The sequence below is a fragment of the Cuculus canorus genome, chromosome 18, assembly GCF_017976375.1.
Source record: "Cuculus canorus isolate bCucCan1 chromosome 18, bCucCan1.pri, whole genome shotgun sequence".
NCBI classification, from domain to species: Eukaryota; Metazoa; Chordata; class Aves; order Cuculiformes; family Cuculidae; genus Cuculus; species Cuculus canorus.
The window spans coordinates 8,834,805-8,852,873 of NC_071418.1; the positions used below are offsets into that span (position 1 = coordinate 8,834,805).

General features: G+C 45.6%; 1 protein-coding gene across 1 annotated transcript in view; it reads left to right on the forward strand.

The window, feature by feature from the left end:
- DNAH9 (dynein axonemal heavy chain 9) overlaps positions 1–18,069 on the forward strand; it is a 128,684-nt gene that overhangs the window by 25,459 nt on the left and 85,156 nt on the right. The window contains exons 9-16 of the mRNA XM_054083560.1: positions 415–611; positions 1,719–1,881; positions 3,013–3,136; positions 5,960–6,102; positions 7,476–7,637; positions 8,369–8,602; positions 13,260–13,520; positions 16,539–16,964. Coding sequence (XP_053939535.1) covers positions 415–611; positions 1,719–1,881; positions 3,013–3,136; positions 5,960–6,102; positions 7,476–7,637; positions 8,369–8,602; positions 13,260–13,520; positions 16,539–16,964 — 1,710 coding nt within the window. The remainder of the gene's footprint in view (positions 1–414; positions 612–1,718; positions 1,882–3,012; positions 3,137–5,959; positions 6,103–7,475; positions 7,638–8,368; positions 8,603–13,259; positions 13,521–16,538; positions 16,965–18,069) is intronic.

Genomic DNA, 18,069 nt, shown 5'->3' on the forward strand with positions numbered 1-18,069 from the left:
GGATGTGGGATCAGCAAAAGGTTGTCAGAGCAAAAAAAGGCAATATTGGGGCTTTTTCTTTCCCTCCTCTTTCTCTCTTGTCCCTCTTACCCCTTTTCCAGTGTGCAGGTTCAACCCTTTGGGCATAAGTGGTGGGGAAGAAGTGGAAGTGATGGAGTCACCACTCCTGGAGGCGTTCAAAAAACATGTAGATGTGGCACTTCGGGACACAGTTTAGCAGGCACGGTGGTGCTGGGCTGAAGGCTGGACTGGGTGATCTTAGAGCCCTTTTCCAGCCTTAATGATTCCGTGATTCTATAAGAAGGCCCTTGCTGGAACACCATACTTTACTTGGAAAGATGACCTAGGGCTGCAGTGCTTTTGCCTATACGTGTTATATACATACATACATATATATCTATTTTAATTTGACAGGATATTGAAGAAACTTTAGAGCAGACCAAGCAAATGAATGTTTATTGCCATTTTGCTAAAGGCATCGGTGAACCCAGCTATAGGCCAGTTCCAACCTGGGAGAAGTTGAACCAGATCCTTGTGGAAGCTTTGGACAACTACAATGAAGTCAATGCTGCCATGAACCTGGTACTATTTGAGGATGCCATGTGCCACGTGTAAGGAGATTTTCTGGCTTTATGGTCTCATCATAGTTTTTATCTATGCAGATTGCTTCCAGGGAGTTTCCTGGAGGATGTACATATGCATAATTATTGCTGGTGGAGCTGGAGGTGTGCAGAAGCTTCATCTGCCCGTGTGATGTGTCCAGCCCAAATTCTCCGCTGCTTCTCTAGCTATTGTTTGGAGGGCATTTGTGAAATCTCAAGGATGCCTGAGGTTGTCAGATGGAGGGACTGCTTGCTGGTGGTTATTTTAAACTGAGGTTGCAGTTATGATATCTTTGGCCTCTTGTGCTCTGCATACAGCAGTTAATTAGATTAGGAAAATACGCAGTTGAGTGAGCTGAATAAAGGCAATGATGTGAAGAGGGCAAAGATGCTTGTGTTTAAGACACAGGACAGTAAGGTTTTACAGGTAGGATCCTCTAAACCCCCCTCACTTGGGGTTTTAACACATGGAGCTGTCAGTAATGGCCTGAGGAGAATAAATTGGAGGCAGGCATTGTTCACTGCGCAGCTCTCGGACAGGAAAGTGAGCAGACCTTGGATGTAATAGCAAGTTCAGTTTTAAAAGTGAGATACCCAGAAGTACTGGTGGTTTGGATAAATGAGAAACATGGACTATGTTTTCCGGAGGTGTTTCTATGCCATTCTAGGCACATATGAATATCTAATGTGTAGCAGGACTCCACCTGAGCATGAACCCTAAATGCCTTGTGAAGACAAGCCTTTCCTAGGGAGGTGATCAGAGCCTTGAAAGTAGTTCTCAGTTATTGCATGTCCACGTAATGTACATTTTCCCTCATCTTCCATGCAAAGATGTCCAGGCCTTCACCCTGATAGTTCCATCCAGCAGGACTTGGCAGGTGGAAAGAAATAGGACAGGGTCTGAATTGGCACCAAACAATTTTTTTCCATCAGCTGCATCCTTTGTTTAGGTCTCGGCGGAGATGGAGATTGATTGCTGACATGTCCCTCAGATTGACGTTTTTCATCCTGTTCAGAATACAATTTCTTAGTGAATAAAATATGTATTGAAAAGCAGTGGGCAGAGAAAAAGAAAAATGTTCTTATTAATGAGAAATTCTGTATGCTTCAATTTAGTTGCCGCATCAACCGTATCCTGGAGTCCCCCAGAGGAAATGTTCTCTTGGTTGGCGTGGGCGGAAGCGGGAAGCAGAGCCTGACCAGACTGGCAGCCTTCATTAGCTCTCTGGAGGTTTTCCAGATCACTTTAAGGAAAGGATATGGGATCCCTGACCTGAAGGTAAGAAATGTTTAAGGCTGAGGTGGCGGGAAGGAAATAAAAGGCGGAACTTGCACTGAACACTTTCTCTTGTTGCATCTTGAGCAACACTGTTGTGGAGATAATAAAAAGACCCAGATACATATTGGACTTCAGAGAGGAGCGATTCTGTTTCAAATGCCTCACGGAAGTGTTTCTTTGTGGGGTGCAGGGAGAACTGATGTCCTTTGCCAGCCCTCAGAGCTGCCCCGGCCTCAGAGGGCTCCAGCGCAAGGCTCGGTGTCAGCACCAGGCTGTGCTAAGCAACCCAGCAGTGCGGACATCCACTTTGTGCTTGTTCAAGACACCACGAAGGACCAGAAAAGTTCTATTTGGATATTATTTCTAATTAAACCAAGAGAGAGTAGTTAATTTATCAGTGAGATATGTGTTCTGGAGTGATTTGGAGGTGGAAAAGGATTGGATCTCAAAAACATGATGTACTCACTAGGAGGACATCGTCTTCTTTGAAGTGAAACTTCTCCACGTGAGCAGGCTCTCTGTCAGCATCGCTGTGAAGTGAGAGACGTAAAGGTGAGTCGCTGCTCAGACTCTGGAAGAGAAGGAATAAATGCACAACTGAAAAATGTCCGTGTTTGCACAAGGAGTCCTGGGCATACCAGGGGCCAACGTTTCCAGTCACTGCTGTCTCTCCCAGTCCCTGTGTATGTGACTTATCGTACTCTCAGCCCAGGGCAGAGCGAGACTTTATGAACTCCCCCAGCAGTTTCCACACTCAAAGATTGTATTGATGTCTTCAGCCACATCCATTGACCTCTTAAGTCTTTCAGCCACAGGCTTTTCCCTTTATCTAATGGCGCTCGCCAGGACTTTATCCTGATTTTTGTGTTATACAGACCCGAGCATAATGTCAAATCTCACTGGGAAATGCCTTGTAGTGATAATATCAATAGACTTCCCCGTATAACCTGGAAGGCTCAACTGTGAAGATGGAGACTGACCAAAGTCCAGTTTCATGCTAATTAGTTGCAATTGCGTTGTTCTCAGTTAATGGGAAGATTCTGCACTATCCCGCTTGGAGGCATGGTACCTACCCCACACTTTGCAGAGTGTAGGTGTAACCCTTAAGTCCATTTACTTTTCAACCTCCAGGCGGACCTGGCAAACCTGTACCTGAAAGCCGGTGTGAAGAACATAGGCACCGTGTTCCTGATGACCGACGCGCAGGTGGTAGATGAGCAGTTCCTGGTGTTGGTGAATGACTTCTTAGCATCAGGTACATCTCTCACTGCTGGAGTGGGGATGCATGCGATCCAAAGGTCAAACTCTTCATCTGTTGATACATCTCGGGTACCTCCATCCTCTACTGGATGCAGGGGGGACAACAGTGACGAAGGATAAGAATAAGGGTGAGGTACTTAATGCCTTCTTTGCATCAGTCTTTAATAGTAAGGTCAGATGTTTTCCAGGTATGCGCCAAGCTGCACCAAGGGAGGTTCAAAGTAGATATCAGGAAAGATTTCTTCACTGCAAAGGTTCTCAGGCGCTGGTTCTCAGGGAACTGGTGGAGTCACCATCCCTGGAAGGATTTAGAAGTCAGGTAGATGAAGGGCTCAGGGATATGGCTTAGTAGCGGACAGGTATGGTTGGACTCAATGATCTCAAAGGTCTTTTCCAACCAACCGATTCTAGGATTCTAACAGAATAAGGTTGTTCCTGGATAGATTATTTGACTGGAGTGACTGTGAGTTGGTGGGTGATGCACAGCCAGCAGATGATTGTATCTGTGTGCCTCAGACAGCTGCTTCTCTGTCGAGGTTTTAGCCCCACCCTGGCCAGGTCAGCAGCCAGATGCAGGCAGTTGGGATCCCAATTTCCCCCCCTCCGCCTACACAGGGAAAATGAGAGGGTTAGAAACTAAAACGGCTTTAATGAAACAGTAATAAAAAGGAAAATAATATTAATGAAATAGAAAAATATATACGAGTATGTGAAATTGAAGCTCCCTGATGACTACATCACCGCTGCTGCTGATGAGCACGGGGAAACGTCCTGGACTGGACTCGGTGGCAAATGGGAGCTGGTCTAAGGAACTGGATTCAGAAACACTTGGATCAGGGGTAAAAGGACACATGAGGTCTGTATGAGAAACCAGCCATTAAAGAAAAGGGCCTGGCCCTCGTCATCCCTCAGTTTTACACCAAGTATGATGTATATAGGATGGAATCCTCTGTTGATCAGTTTGGGTCACCTGTCCTGTCCACCTATTCCTGCAGGTCCAATCCTTTTTTATCCTTTTGACTAAGGGCACTTCACCAACTCAAAGGTAACCTTGGTCTTCATAGAAAAGAAGTACAAGAGTATAAGCAGTGATTTTTCTGCCTGCCAATACCCTGTTGCTTTGGTAATAATCATAAATTTTAAGCGTTACTATTTCTAGAAACAGACACTGAAGATGTCTAGCTGACTTTCAGAAAATGAAGTTACTTAGACGAGGCTTAGCTGAAAAGTTAGAAAATTAATTCTGCTTTAGCTCAAAACAGAACATTATGCCATTCCTCTTTTCCTCATTGTTTTTCCAGATGCCTTTAAGATTTTGAGTTTTTGCTTGTGAAACAATTGCAGAATAGTCAGTTTAGGTGACAATGCTCTTTTTTGGGGAACGCAAGTATGTGTAGATGAGCACTCCTGGTGCTGGGTGCACTTCAGCCATGCGGCAGCGTGTAGCTGGGTCACCGTGACCTCGCTGGGTAACCCAGAGTGGGCAAATTCCCCAGACTTCCTAGTAAATCACTGCTACAGACTGCTTGCAGCTTGTTGCCTTATTTATGAGTCGGGAGTGGGAAGATACCAGCTGGTTCAGGTGACCTCCGTGGATGGTGTGGGGTGGAGAGCTGACAGCGCAGTGGAGCTATAGCTTTTGAGTAACTCCGGAGTTGACATATGTGGCTATAAATTGGCCAGATGGTTTCAGCAGTAAACAAACCCTGCCTGGAATGAATTTGTAACCAGGGGTAAGGACAGGGATGGTTGTGGAGGGTGGTGGGTAGTTCTCATCACCTCTTATGTATGGTATAGAGCCCACAAACATCTCATGACTCAAAGCGAAGCTCTGCAGTGTTCTACACCAAGGGTCAGGACGAGTAGCTTGGCTTTGGGATGTCCAGGTCATCTTATGGTGGCTTTGAAAGGTGTTTTGGTTTCCTCTGGTTGCTACGTGGGAAGTGGAGACAGCTCAGAGGTCCTCACTCAGGGTGCAGGGAGGCAGTGGAGAATCACAGCCAGACTGAAGGGACCGTGTGGCTTCTCTGCCTTCCCGCGATGTGAGCTGGTGCTGACTGATAGCTCTGGCTGCTCTCTATCTGTGTGCTTATTTGTCTTACTTGTTTTACTTCTTATCATCACTGAAGAAGCTAGAACAAAATACATATTTCAGGCTTTGTTATAAATGAGCAGATTTCTGGTTAGTCTATTTTCCTAAATGATTTGTGCTCGTATTGACAGTACAATGAAATCAACAATGATGATTTCAATCAAATCAGAAACCAGAAAGGAAGTGATAGATTAAGGAACCACTGAAAAAATATTTGGTTGGGTACGTTTTTGTCCATCAGCTGCATAAATATTAACTTTTTAAAAGTTTTTGAAATATTTCTAACTTTTTAAAATGTTTTGTTGATCTGGGAGTTGTTTGACCACTGCTAGTAATGGCATTGAACAGCTGCAGAAATTGTGCATGGAATTAATTCATTTGCAAACCCAAAAGGATTTCATTAGCATGTATGGTGTATTAGGTGGTTGATTTTGTTTTTCTGGTAATCTAATTAGCACTGCAGATGTGGAAAAAACAGACTTTCTGTACTTCGACTCTGTTCTATGTCTGTTTAGCTTGTGCTTTTATAAGAAAGTTTGCTCTCACAAAGTTATTCTTAGCAGAATAACTTCTGGGACACTTTCCTGCTGCAAACATCTGCAACAATGACTTTTCTCAAGGAAGGGGCTTCCCTGAGCTTCTGCAGAGGGAGGCAACCACTTCCCTTTGCTCTAAGACTGCAACAACATCCAGACCAGTAAACCCAACCGTGCCGCCTTCTCCTAGGTGAAATCCCTGATCTCTTCCCCGATGATGAAGTCGAAAACATCATCAACAGCATGAGGAATGAAGTCAAAGGTCGAGGGCTGGTGGACTCCAGGGAGAATTGCTGGAAGTTTTTTATAGAGCGTGTTCGACGGCAGTTGAAGGTGAGACAGACTGGGAGAGGTCAGGTCCTCATCACCAACCTTGGGGCAGGGCTGTGGGGTGGAGATGGTTTGGGCTACCTTGTAGGGAGGGCAGACTGCAGCCTGAAAGGCTTTTCTGCCTGTTTGTGATACAAACTGTGATTCTCTCAGCACGTAGTGCTAAAGCGTAAGAAATGCTGTCTGTTGTCATCACTTCTTGGACTTTAGAAAGAGCTTTGGGGGTTTAAAATTTTCACTTTCAGCAGATGAGCTATTCCATTCTCAGAACTATGCACAAGGATTTCACTAGGGTGCATCAGGACCTGGAATTCCTGCTTGGAGAAGTTGCAAAAGGGATAAGTCTTCACATCGTTGATAATCCATAGCCAGAAGAATTGAAAAACCCAGCATGATTTGCTGCTACTCAGAAACTTTTAGCAGCTGTTGGACTGAAATAAAAGCCTGAAAGGCAAAGGACCGGCTGCAAAAATGCAATGAGCGGGGAAAACACATTCACAAATGCTTTTATTTCCATTCTGCTTTCCTCTATTTAAAAAAAAATTCTCTTTCTGATAAAGACAGATCTCGAGTTTCAGTCACCTCAACCCTTTTCAATGCTGGCTTTTGAGTAAAAAATCCAGGCAGGCTTGTGGTCCTGCCAGGAGAATTTAGATCCATTCACTTGAATTCCTGCTTGTACCACTTGAATCTGGATGCCAGTTCCCTGCTGAGTGAAGCTTTGTGTCAAAGCAGGAAAAAGTGATTAAGTTAAACCTCGGCTGCCACCTTGAAAGTGTGCCAAGCTTCTGCTCTGGTCAGAGCAATGCTTAACACCACCGCTTGTTTTTATCGCAGAGAAAAATGCTTGATTATGCCTTTTCCAGGCCAGGCTCACTGGCCTGAAGTGCAAGGACTCGACAGAGTAAACTGTACCCTTGCAGAGCTTGTGATTTGAGATCTACCATTGAAAGAAGGCTCTTGGGAGACCTTAGAGCAGCTTCCGACACTTAAAGGGGGCTCCAGGAGAGCTGGGGAGGGGCTTTTGATCAGAGAGTGCAGGGAAAGGATGAGGAGAATGGTTTTCCACTGAAAGAGGAGAGATTGAGATGTGTTTCCTGTGAGGGTGGAGAGGCCCTGGCCCAGGTTGCCCAGAGAAGTTGGTGGCTGTCCCATCCCTGGAGGGGTTCAAGGCCAGGTTGGATGGGGCTTGGAGCCCCTGATCCAGTTGGAAGTAACCAGGGAGGTTGGAACTGGATGGGCTTTGAGGTCTTTTCCAATCCAAACCATTCTATGATTCTAAGTGCCTGGTAGCTCCCATGCTGGGCTGTATGGCTGGAGCCCAGTGCCTGCTCCTGCCTTTGTTTTATCACCTTCTCCTTCTTTGGGCTCCACAGGTTGCGCTGTGTTTTTCACCTGTCGGTAGCAAGCTGCGTGTCCGCAGCAGGAGGTTCCCTGCCATCACCAGCTGCACGGCCATAGATTGGTTCCAGGAGTGGCCGCAGGAAGCCCTCGAGTCCGTCAGCCTCCGCTTTCTGCGAGAAACAGAGGCTGTGGAGGTGAGCACCTCACCCACCAGCAGCCATCGGGGGCTGAGCTTCCGCCTGGGTTTGAGTCGCTCTGCCTGGTGCGGGTTTTTCTTAAGGGACCTCAGCAGAAGGGTGGTCGTGGGCATCACGCTCGTGTGTGTCTCTGCGCTGATAGCATCGCCAGTAGAGTGACAGCTCTGCTGGCAAGAGAGGCAGCTTACAAATCGGTGCAGAAAATAACCTGATGCTTCTGATTATCGCAAGCTTTTCTCTCCACACGCGGGTCTGAGCGTTTGTAATTCTCAAGGGCAAAAATATGTCAGGTTCTCATTGATGACAACCTGCTCCTAGACTAAAAGAGATTCAGTTCTGTTTATTTAGCTTTTCTGGGCAGGATTTTTGAAGAATAGAGTCTATAGAGTTTCTTTTTTTGAACGTGCGCTTCTCCCATTTGTATGGAAGAAAAGGGCAGATTTATACTTAAAAGGCTGGTTTTTTGTAGAGCTGAATCCTAGAAAAATGACTTGTAATAAGATAAAGTCTGAATTAAAAAGATATAAAAGGAGGTATAAAGTATATGAGCAGACAAAGTTATTTTAAAGATAACAAATGAAAAGACATCAACTTAGATGTTCCATCCTGGATTTTCCTGCAGCAGAAAAAAATGTTCATAAATTCCTTTATATATTGGCACAAATCTGCATTATAAATAGTTGTTCTGTTTAAAATAGTTTCTCCTTGTCTTCATATCTTACCTTTAGGATTCAGTGAAAGATTCAATAAGCAAGTTCATGGCATATGTCCACACAAGTGTCAACGAGATATCCCGATTGTATCTGAGCAACGAGCGCCGGTATAACTACACCACTCCAAAGTCATTCCTTGAACAAATCAAACTCTATCAGAATTTGCTATTGAAGAAGGGCAAGGATTTAAAAGCGAAAATGGAGCGGTTGGAGAATGGTCTGGAGAAGCTTAACAGCACCACTGCACAGGTAAGCAAACTCTTTGGGGTTACAAGTTGGTGTTTTTCCTTGTTTCTGTGTTAGAGACGTCTCTGCATCCTGGTTTGAAGGAGAACTTTACAGGCTGAGGGTGTAAAATTTGTGCTGGATCCCAGCTCTAGTTTGCCTTCAACTGGGTTCGTGGAAGAGCAGAAGTGATGTTTTGGGTTGGAAAGGAGAAGGGAAGGGAGGTGTTTCCAGTCCAGGTGGTAAGCATGAAGGATCATGGCGAGTAACAGGAAATAGGAACCCAGTTGCTGTGTACATCTTGTATTAATAGTTAAATTATTATTGCTTATTACTCTCTGCAGCTCCCTGAAAGGAGGTTGTAGCGAGGTGGGTGCTGGTCTCTTCTGCCAAGGAACAAGCAATAAAACAAGAGGAAATGGCGTCAAGTTGTGCCAGGGGAGGTTTAGATTGGATACTAAGAAAAATTTCTTTACCAAAAGAGTGGTGAAGCATCGGAAGAGGCTGCTCAGGGCAGTGGTGAAGTCTTCATCTCTGGAGGGGTTTAAAGACTGTGTAGATGTGACACTTCAGGACGTAGTTCAGTGGGCACGGTGGTGTTGGGCTGATGGTTGAACTGGATGGTCTTAGAGATCTTTTCCAATCTTAATGATTCTGTGATTCTAAATTTCAGCTGCAGTTATAAAATAACTTTAAAATGCAGGGAGATAAATGATTTTTGGAGCTGCATCCAGGAAATTCACAATAGCTTCAGCAAGTATCCTCTCTTTCAGACTAAATAAACCATCCTTTTGAAATAAGGCTGATGTTCAGTTTTGCTTGCGTTACGCTATCTATCTTTAGGGAAAACTAAGGCATATCCAAAATGTAGATTAGCTGTCCTAAAATCCCTCTATTAAAGAGCAACGCTGGTGCTCTTCTGTAGTAATGACTAGATCTTGTTCTGTGTTTTACCAGACCTTTCTGCAGTGGCACAAACTGCCTTTCAGAGCTTTGCTTTCTACCTCTGTCGCTAAACTCATGGTTTTTCTCTCCATTTCGTGTTCTATTAACTCGTACACACATTCACTTAGAAGCTTCTATTGTGGCAAATGGGCCTCTCCTGAAGCTGCTCCAAAGAAATGCGGGGAGTTGATGTGAATGAAGAACTAGCAGGTTTGACTCCTTCCATATATGTACTCTGGGTAATGCAGGGGGCATAAATCATGTCTGTCAGGCTCGCACCGTTCCGGAGGATGATGTATGGGCTTTATTAGCGCCTCTTGACTCTGATAGTCTACATCACACTGCAAACAGTTGCTTTCTTCATGGTACAGGACTGCTCTTTGAGGACACAGGAGGGGAGTGGGCATGTGTCATGTCCCCCTTGCAGGTTTCAGCATCTACTTTGTAAGGATGGAGCTGAGATTGGACAGCTGGTAGCAGAGAACAGTCATTGCAAGCAGCGAAGTCAACTTGAGCAGTTAAGTGCATGCCCCCACTGCAAAGAGAACCTTATTTATGGAGGCAAATAATTCTGCTGACCTGTGGGGTGCTACTGTTTTTGATGATGCCTCAGTGGTGGACAAGATGGTTTTGGGTCTACTTTTTATGGAGAGCAATTATTTTGAAACTAAGTTTTTGAGAAGAAACAAGTCTCTGAAGTATTGGTCAAGCTTGGAGACCATTCTGTATTCTTCAGGCGTATCTTCATGTGGGTGTTATGTTGGCAAGGGTTCTTTAACAAGCCACAAAACAGGTGCTGAGCAGTAGTGGAGGACTGGGGAAGAGATGGGAACCCCCAACACCTGTAGGTCTTGTGGTTTTTCTATAGCAAGAAGGGTGAAAGAACACAAAGTTCGTATCTGGTTAGAGTGAGGCTGGAGCAAGAAGCGTCTGTTTGTGAAGTTGATTAAGATGCAGAGCAGTTAGGACAAATATGTCAAATTTGAATCTAAAATTAGCACTAGGGGCCTAAAATTAAACATCTAAATTATCAGATGTGCGCAATAGTCAAAACTGCTGTTGATTTGAAACCAGAGTGGGGATATTTAGCAGTACTGGAAATCCTACCAGAACATTCAATCTTGAGTATGGATTTAAAAGCCTGAACTTTACATTCACCCAGGATAGGTATTGATGCTGAGGAAGTGACAAGTGTTCTGTCTCACTCAGTTGTGGCATCACCAGGTTGGGTTCATGGTACTTAGAATCGATATGTTGTGAGGTTTTTTACATTCAAAGCAAACGAGGATTTTGATACCTGGCTATGACCTGGTTGTTCCATGGGCCTGAGGACGAGTGCTCCCATCCTGAGCGTCCTCCAAGTTCCTGCTGCTTGGATGCCATGAGAGGTTAATTATGAGTATTAGATATTTCTGTAGACTGCTCAGTGTGTCCTCAGCACAAAGGAGCTGTTGTGCAAGTAGTGGCAAGGATAACTTTTGACTTAGTTGTTCCAATTTCTCCCTCTACTCTTACTCTTCTCCCTCCTCCCCTGCTCTGTTTTTTTCTTTTGACATTCTAGCATCTTGATACCATCGACCAACTTTTCTCCTGAAGAACTGCTTTCCACTACTTTACATGCTTAACCACCTTTCCCTGAAGTCGGTGGCTGTCCTCAGCACTCAGAAAGGCAGAAGCTGGCTTCCAGTTATTAGGGCACAATAGACATGGGAAGATGTGTGGAGTGAGTTATTTGTTTTTCAGTGATGTTCGCTGTGAAGAGGTCAGCGCTCTGTTCGGACCCCATTACGGAGTAATTTTTAGGTTTACTTTGGTTACTATTGCATCCCTGGATTCCAGATTCCAGTCTTGCTTGCTCTATCAATTAATTGCTGACCTCTGTGATGTGTTTCGTGTTCTTGAAACAAAGCAGGGACAATCAGATCAAATTTGTCTTCTGGGAGCCTGCCTTCCTGCTTTTCTAGTCTTTAATGATTCTTCTTATTCTGTCCTGCTGGTAGGCAAACACTTTTTTCTTCTCTGTTGGAGTCACAATACGTTACCTTTGAATCTCTCATTTGCTTTGCTTTTTCCCTTTCTATCTCACGTTCTACCTCACCTTCTCTCACTGTGATGTTTGTAGAAAGAGGAGAACTTTTCATGCCTTTATTCATACTGTTGCTCTGCCAGGGACGGCTCCAGAGGCTGTTGATGGGAGTGTATTTAAGGTTTCTGCTGTGACTGTCTCCCCGCTCGCTGATATCTCATCGGGCATTTTTATGTCTGGGCACTAGGAGGTGTGGGAAGGGAAGAGAAATGGATGTGACAGCCTGTTTTTGCTATGGCTGCGAGTATGGCATTAAAGAAACTTGTTTGTTGTGCTGAAAGGGTGAAACCAGAAGAATGAAGTTCATAAAAGTACATTCCCTGTGCCACCCCCAGGACATCACTAGAGACAGTGAGTTTGGTTATTTAGGCAGAGCTCCTGCACAAACGCTATTAAAATTGTCCCTGCTCAACTGCATTTGATCTTTAGCCTCACTAGGGAAGCACAATTGTTTCCTTTCACATTCCAAAATCCTGCAGTGATGGAGGTGAAGGCGGCTGGAGGCCACCGTATGTCCCTGAGATGGGATGTGATCTGTTGGCAGAGGGCCCAGCAGAGCAGGATATATATCACAGCTCCAAATTGCATCATTTCCACTGGGAATTTAACACCTAACTCAAGGCCAGGGACCTTCACTCTAATGTACACATCTGGGCTTCCAAATATTTCAGGCAAAGCCCTAATAATTTCTTTTTCTTTTATAAACCAAATAATGTTGTTGTAAGTCACTTTGCCTTCCATTATTGCGTGTGCTTGGCTGAAAGAAGGTTTGTCAGGGCATTTTCTGCTCTCATGAGCTGTGCTGGGAGCTGAGTTTACATCTGCTTATTTCATAGAGTTACAGAATCACAGAATGGTTTGGGTTGGAAGGGACCTTAAAGATCTTCCAGTTCCACCCCATCATGGGCAGGGACACCTGCCACTGGATCAGGTTGCTCCAAGCCCCATCCAACCTGGCCTTGAACACCTCCAGGGATGGGACATCCTTGAATGCCTGGGCAACCTGGGCCAGGGCCTCCCCACCCTCGCAGGAAAACATTTCTTCCTAATATCTCAATCTCAATCTTCTCTCTTTCAGCTGAAAACCATTCCTCCTCATACTATCCTTACACTCCCTGATAAATTTCATAACCTTCTTCAGTGCTACTGGGTTTTAATCCCTTACTTCTTTTGTCATGGTCATGTAAACCTCTAAAACTCCTGTTCATTATATGTATACAGCACAATTACTCATTTTGGGGCAGAAGGTCACGAATTTTATCTGCCATCAGTGAAGCCTCTGCTTGAATTTCCTGCAGTCCCCAAAAACTTGGAGCTGAACAAGAAGCTGTCACTGAGTTTGCTGACTGAAGGGATTATGGGCTCCTGCGAGCCCAGAGTTGTTTGGATTTACAGCTGGTGAATACAGCATTGTAATGCCAGGCAGCAGGAGGAGACACAAGGAGACTTCTAAGAAACCACTCTCCACTTGAAGCCGATGCTGAACATCAATAGTTTCAGTTAGAAATTCAGATTTTCTGTGCTGCCAAGGCATTACTTGCTCTACATGCTCCATGCTGTGCCCCAGCTGAGTGTGAGCCCGTGCTGTTGGGCAGGGCTGGGAGCACGTTATGGAGTGTCCATGTTCCTGCACATGTTTCTTCCCGCTAGGTTGATGAGCTGAAGGCCAAGCTGGCAGCCCAAGAAGTGGAGCTGAAGCAGAAGAACGATGATGCTGACAAGCTGATCCAGGTGGTAGGGGTGGAAACGGAGAAAGTGAGCAAGGAGAAGGCAATTGCTGATGAGGAGGAGCGGAAAGTGGCACTTATCACCCAGGAAGTTGAGCAGAAACAGAAGGACTGCGAAGAGGACCTGGCCAAAGCGGAGCCTGCCCTGGCAGCTGCCCAGGCTGCTCTGAACACCCTTAACAAGGTAGGGTAAAGATTCTTGTGGAAATCCAGTATCCCACCTCCGCACTGGGGTGGGGGCAATCGTCATCTGATGGCCCAAGTTTTTTGGCTTTGTATTGACTCTCTGACAGTTTATTCCCAGCTGGTGCATGCTCAGTCCCTGGTGTAACTCGGAGCAGCCACAGAGCTGCACCATTACCTTTTACTCGTAGCCATGGAGAGCAGGAGGAGCTGAAGGTGGGTGCTTCATTTGCACATCTTCTCTGCTATTGGCAGGCTCTATTTGGTCTCATCCCACCCTACAAGGAAAGGGAGGTCACCTTGCTGTCACCATCCTTCAGGACTCAGGAAAGAGTGTCTCAGAGGGCTCACCAGTTCCTTACCTCAGTCTTGCTGTCTGAACACTGTTTCCTGAAAGATTAATTTTCAGGAAAGATGTGGCTTTGCCGCAGAGATGTATTGCTTTGGTTCTTGTTCGTGGAAGGGAAAGGACTGTACAAAGGGAAAACGTTTGTCTCCTCATTAGTTTTGGTTTTCTGCTGGAGCTGTGGAATGTCTTATTAGGCAGAGTTTAGGAGATGCTGGGATTTTCTCTAGGGACCTGTAAAACTGTAGCTGCAGCACACCGGAAGGCATGGTCTCCTTTACCTGCTGATCAGAGATGCATCAGGGAGCTTGGCCTGCTCACTGACATGAATAATCAGCAACATTTATGCATGTATATATGGTTCTTTCCAATTATCTAAGTCATCTTGTTCAAACAGCACTGTTATATGCAACGTTAATAGGGAAAACAGTGAGAAAAGCTGTTGAGGAGAATGCAGGAATACATAGAGTCAGCTACCAAGGATGTGTGTGAATACCTGCATGTTTCTGTGCCAGTGTCACCTTTTTGTTTAAAAGCAGACCAGCCGTGTCCATTTGGACTTTTATCTTTTGCAGATAGGCTGTGTGGAGAGGGAAGAGAGAGATGCCTTTGCATAAATCCCAAGTGAAGGATGAAGGATGAGGCATGCTGGTCAGAAGGCAGCCAGTTGCCTTTGGCGCGATGAGTTTTGCTGAAAAGCCCGACTCTCCTGGATGGGACAGCTGCTCTAAACACATTGCAGGGCTGGAGAGAGGCTGTCATACACGTTGCTCCCAGCTGAGTTGAGCAGGGTGCTTGGGACGGAGGAGGGCATGATGAGCGCTTGTTGCTGCTCACAGTTGGCTCCATGTCATCGAGCATGTTAATTAGAGACATTTCACACTGGAAATGCTCACCGCTCCCAGGGGCCTGTCTCTGTCAGGTTGATTATTAACATAAGCTAAAAGCCCGCAAAGACACATTTAGGAACAGATTCATAGCAGATACCTTTTCCCAAAAATGGATTCTCAAAAGTACCAGTCTATTCCACCTTGCTTCATTGAATCATAGAATGGTTTTGGTTGGAAACAACCGTTAAGATCACCGAGTCCGTCCCTGCTAAGTCCACCACCAGACCACATTCCCGAGTACGACATCTCCTCATCTTTTAAACCCCACTAGAAATGGTGACTCAACCATCTCCCTGGGCAGCCTCTGCCAGTGCTTGACAACCCTTTCAGTAAAGAAATTCATCCTAATGTCCAACCTAAATCTTTCCTGGCACAACTTGAGGCCATTTCTCCTTGCCTTGTCACAGGCTACCAGGCAGAAAGAACCAACCCCACCTCTCTACAGCCTCCTTTCAGTTAGTTGCAGACAGTGAGAAGGCCTCCCCCCAATCTCCTTTTCTCCAGACTAAGCAACCCCAGTTCCCTCAGCTGCTTCTCACAAGGCTTCTTCCACAGAGAGAAACTATATCAGAGTATATAGGTTAAAAGCTATTCTTCTCCTAAGTGACAGAGGACAGGATAAGGGTGGATGGCCTCAAGCTCCGCCAGGGGAGGTTCAGGTTGGATATCAGAAAAAAATTCTTCACAGAAAGAGTCATCGGGCACTGGGACAGAGAGGCGATCGAGTCACCTTCCCTGGAGGTGTTTAAGGAACAGGTGGATGAAGTGCTTAGGGACATGGTTTAAGGGAGTGTTAGGAATGGTTGGACTCGATGATCCAGTGGGTCCTTTCCAACCTGGTGATTCTATGATTCAAAACTAATAGAAACAGGGACAGAAGTTCATTGATTTCTAAGCTGGTATTGAAACAGCCCTTATGCTCGTTTTGACAACAACGTGCCATCTAAAAAGCAGTGGATTTACCTGTGCTGCTTTTCCCTTTGCAAAAGTTAACTCGCGCGTGTGTGGAATTCAGGTCTCAGCATCGCATTGTTGTTGCGGTTGCAAGCGTGTTAAGAAACAAGTGCTTTCTCAGCAATTCAGCTTTTTTTTTTTTTTCTTTTTGCTTAGGTTGAGATTCATTTATATTCACATAACATTAGGGACTCGTTAAAACTGTGTGTGTTGGCAGGGGAGGAGTTGGGAGCTCCCGCTTGGACTAGGGCATCCCTGGAGATCAACTCACTGTTGAGGGGGAGCTACCTGATCACCACGATGAGTGCTTTTCTGCTGGAGGGGCTTGATTAAAGTGCCTAAATTTGGGCTGGATGATGGCCCTGTGGAAACAGGGGTGCATATGAATAATTCAAGAAGACCTTAAGGCGTGAGTGTTTCTGGCACAGGGAGTAGCTGAGTGTGGAGGGAAACCCTGCAAGGCAGTTTTAGAGGGGTTTGGGGCTGTTTATAGAGGGTATTACTAGGAAAGGTTTTCTTTTTCCTTGTTCTGCTCTTCCATAAGGGCAGAAAACCTCCTGTTATCCCAAGGAGGATGGCTGGGAAAGGGTGGGCGTCTGGGGAACAACACAGTGCTGTGTGGGTCCCAGGTGGGATATGAGGAGGTGGTTGCAAGGAATTGAGCACATGTGCTGTAAACATGTATAGCAGTGATTTAAAGGCAGCGATGTTCAGGGCGAGAGAAACCCAATTTATCAGATTGATTGCTTAGGAGCCTGACTCTATTAGTGGCAAAATAAAAAGAAAGCCCATTCATTTTTGTCTAACAGCCTTGTTTTCCCCTTTTCAGATGAATCTGACAGAGCTGAGGTCCTTCGGGTCACCACCTTCAGCTGTCAGCAATGTTACCGCAGCCGTGATGGTGCTGATGGCCCCGGGAGGAAAGATTCCCAAGGACAGGAGCTGGAAAGCAGCAAAAGTTGCCATGGCCAGGGTGGATAGCTTCCTGGACTCCTTGATCAAGTTCAACAAGGAGAACATTCATGAGAACTGCCTCAAAGCCCTCCAGCCCTATTTACAAGATCCCAAGTTTAAACCTGAATACGTGACCACCAAGTCCTATGCTGCGGCCGGTCTCTGCTCCTGGGTGGTAAACATCGTGCGCTTCCACGAGGTGTACTGTGATGTGGAGCCAAAGCGGCAGGCTCTGAGCAAAGCCAACGCGGAGCTGGCGGCTGCCCAGGACAAACTGGCCAGCATCAAGGCCAAAATTGCCGTAAGTCATGCCCTTTGGTGGGATTCATCACAGTAGTCACTCCTTGGGGAGAAATCCTCCACTTTGGACCAAGATGCTCCACTGCATTCGTGTATTTTTAAGGATAGGGTTGGGATCCAAAGATTCAGTAGATTGTAGTCTTTTCTATACCTTTTATTGCTGCTTTCTACATTTCAGTGAGGCCAGCGGAGGCTACAAACATTATCAAAGGCTACAACACCTCCCATACAAGGACAGGCTGAGAGAGTTGGGTGTCTTCAGCCTAGAGAAGAGAAGACTCCAGTACGGAAAGCTGGGAGTTGCTGCTGATCAGGGAGTCTGGGGAAAGGATGAGGGGAATGGTTTTAAGCTGAAAGAAGGGAGATTTAGATTTAGATCTTAGGAAAAAATGTTCTCCTCTGAGGGTGGGGAGGCCCTGGCCCAGGCTGCCCAGAGCAGTGGTGGCTGTCCCATCCCTGGAGGGGTTCAAAGCCAGGTTGGATGGGGCTTGGAGCAACCTGATCCAGTGGGAGATGTCTTTACCCATGGCAGGGGGTGGAAGTGCATCGGCTTTAAGGTCTAAACCTTCTATGATTCAATGATTCTATGATTTCCCCTGTTCTTCTCAAGCCTTGCTTACACCTTCAGAGGCCAATTATTAATTATTATTCCTACCTAATTTTTAAAATGCAATTTACCTCCTCTCACGGGTCCTCAGAAAAATCATTATCTGTAGCCAGTATGCTCCTGGTGTGCTGCACAGGGGCACGGAGGAGGAACTGAAGGCTCATTCACAGCACTGGTAGCACAGAGCTGGGCTGGGCTGGCTCCCTGTGCTTCATCCCCTGTGAAGGGTGTGTCTTCCAGGACTCAAGACTGCTCTAGTAGGTATCTAATAATTCATGTCTGAACAGCTCCCTGTTGACATATCTTCAGCACCGTCCTCATTGGTTTTTTTGCTACTCTGAAAAAAAAGAAATACATCACTGAATAGAAGAAATTGTATGATTATAAGTGTCTTTCTATAGAAAGTATACTTTCTAGTCTTTTTCCTTCTCCTTCAGGAAATTCTCTATTAAAAAACATCCTGCTTTTCGTCTCCCTGCCCACCTCAGCCAATTTACTA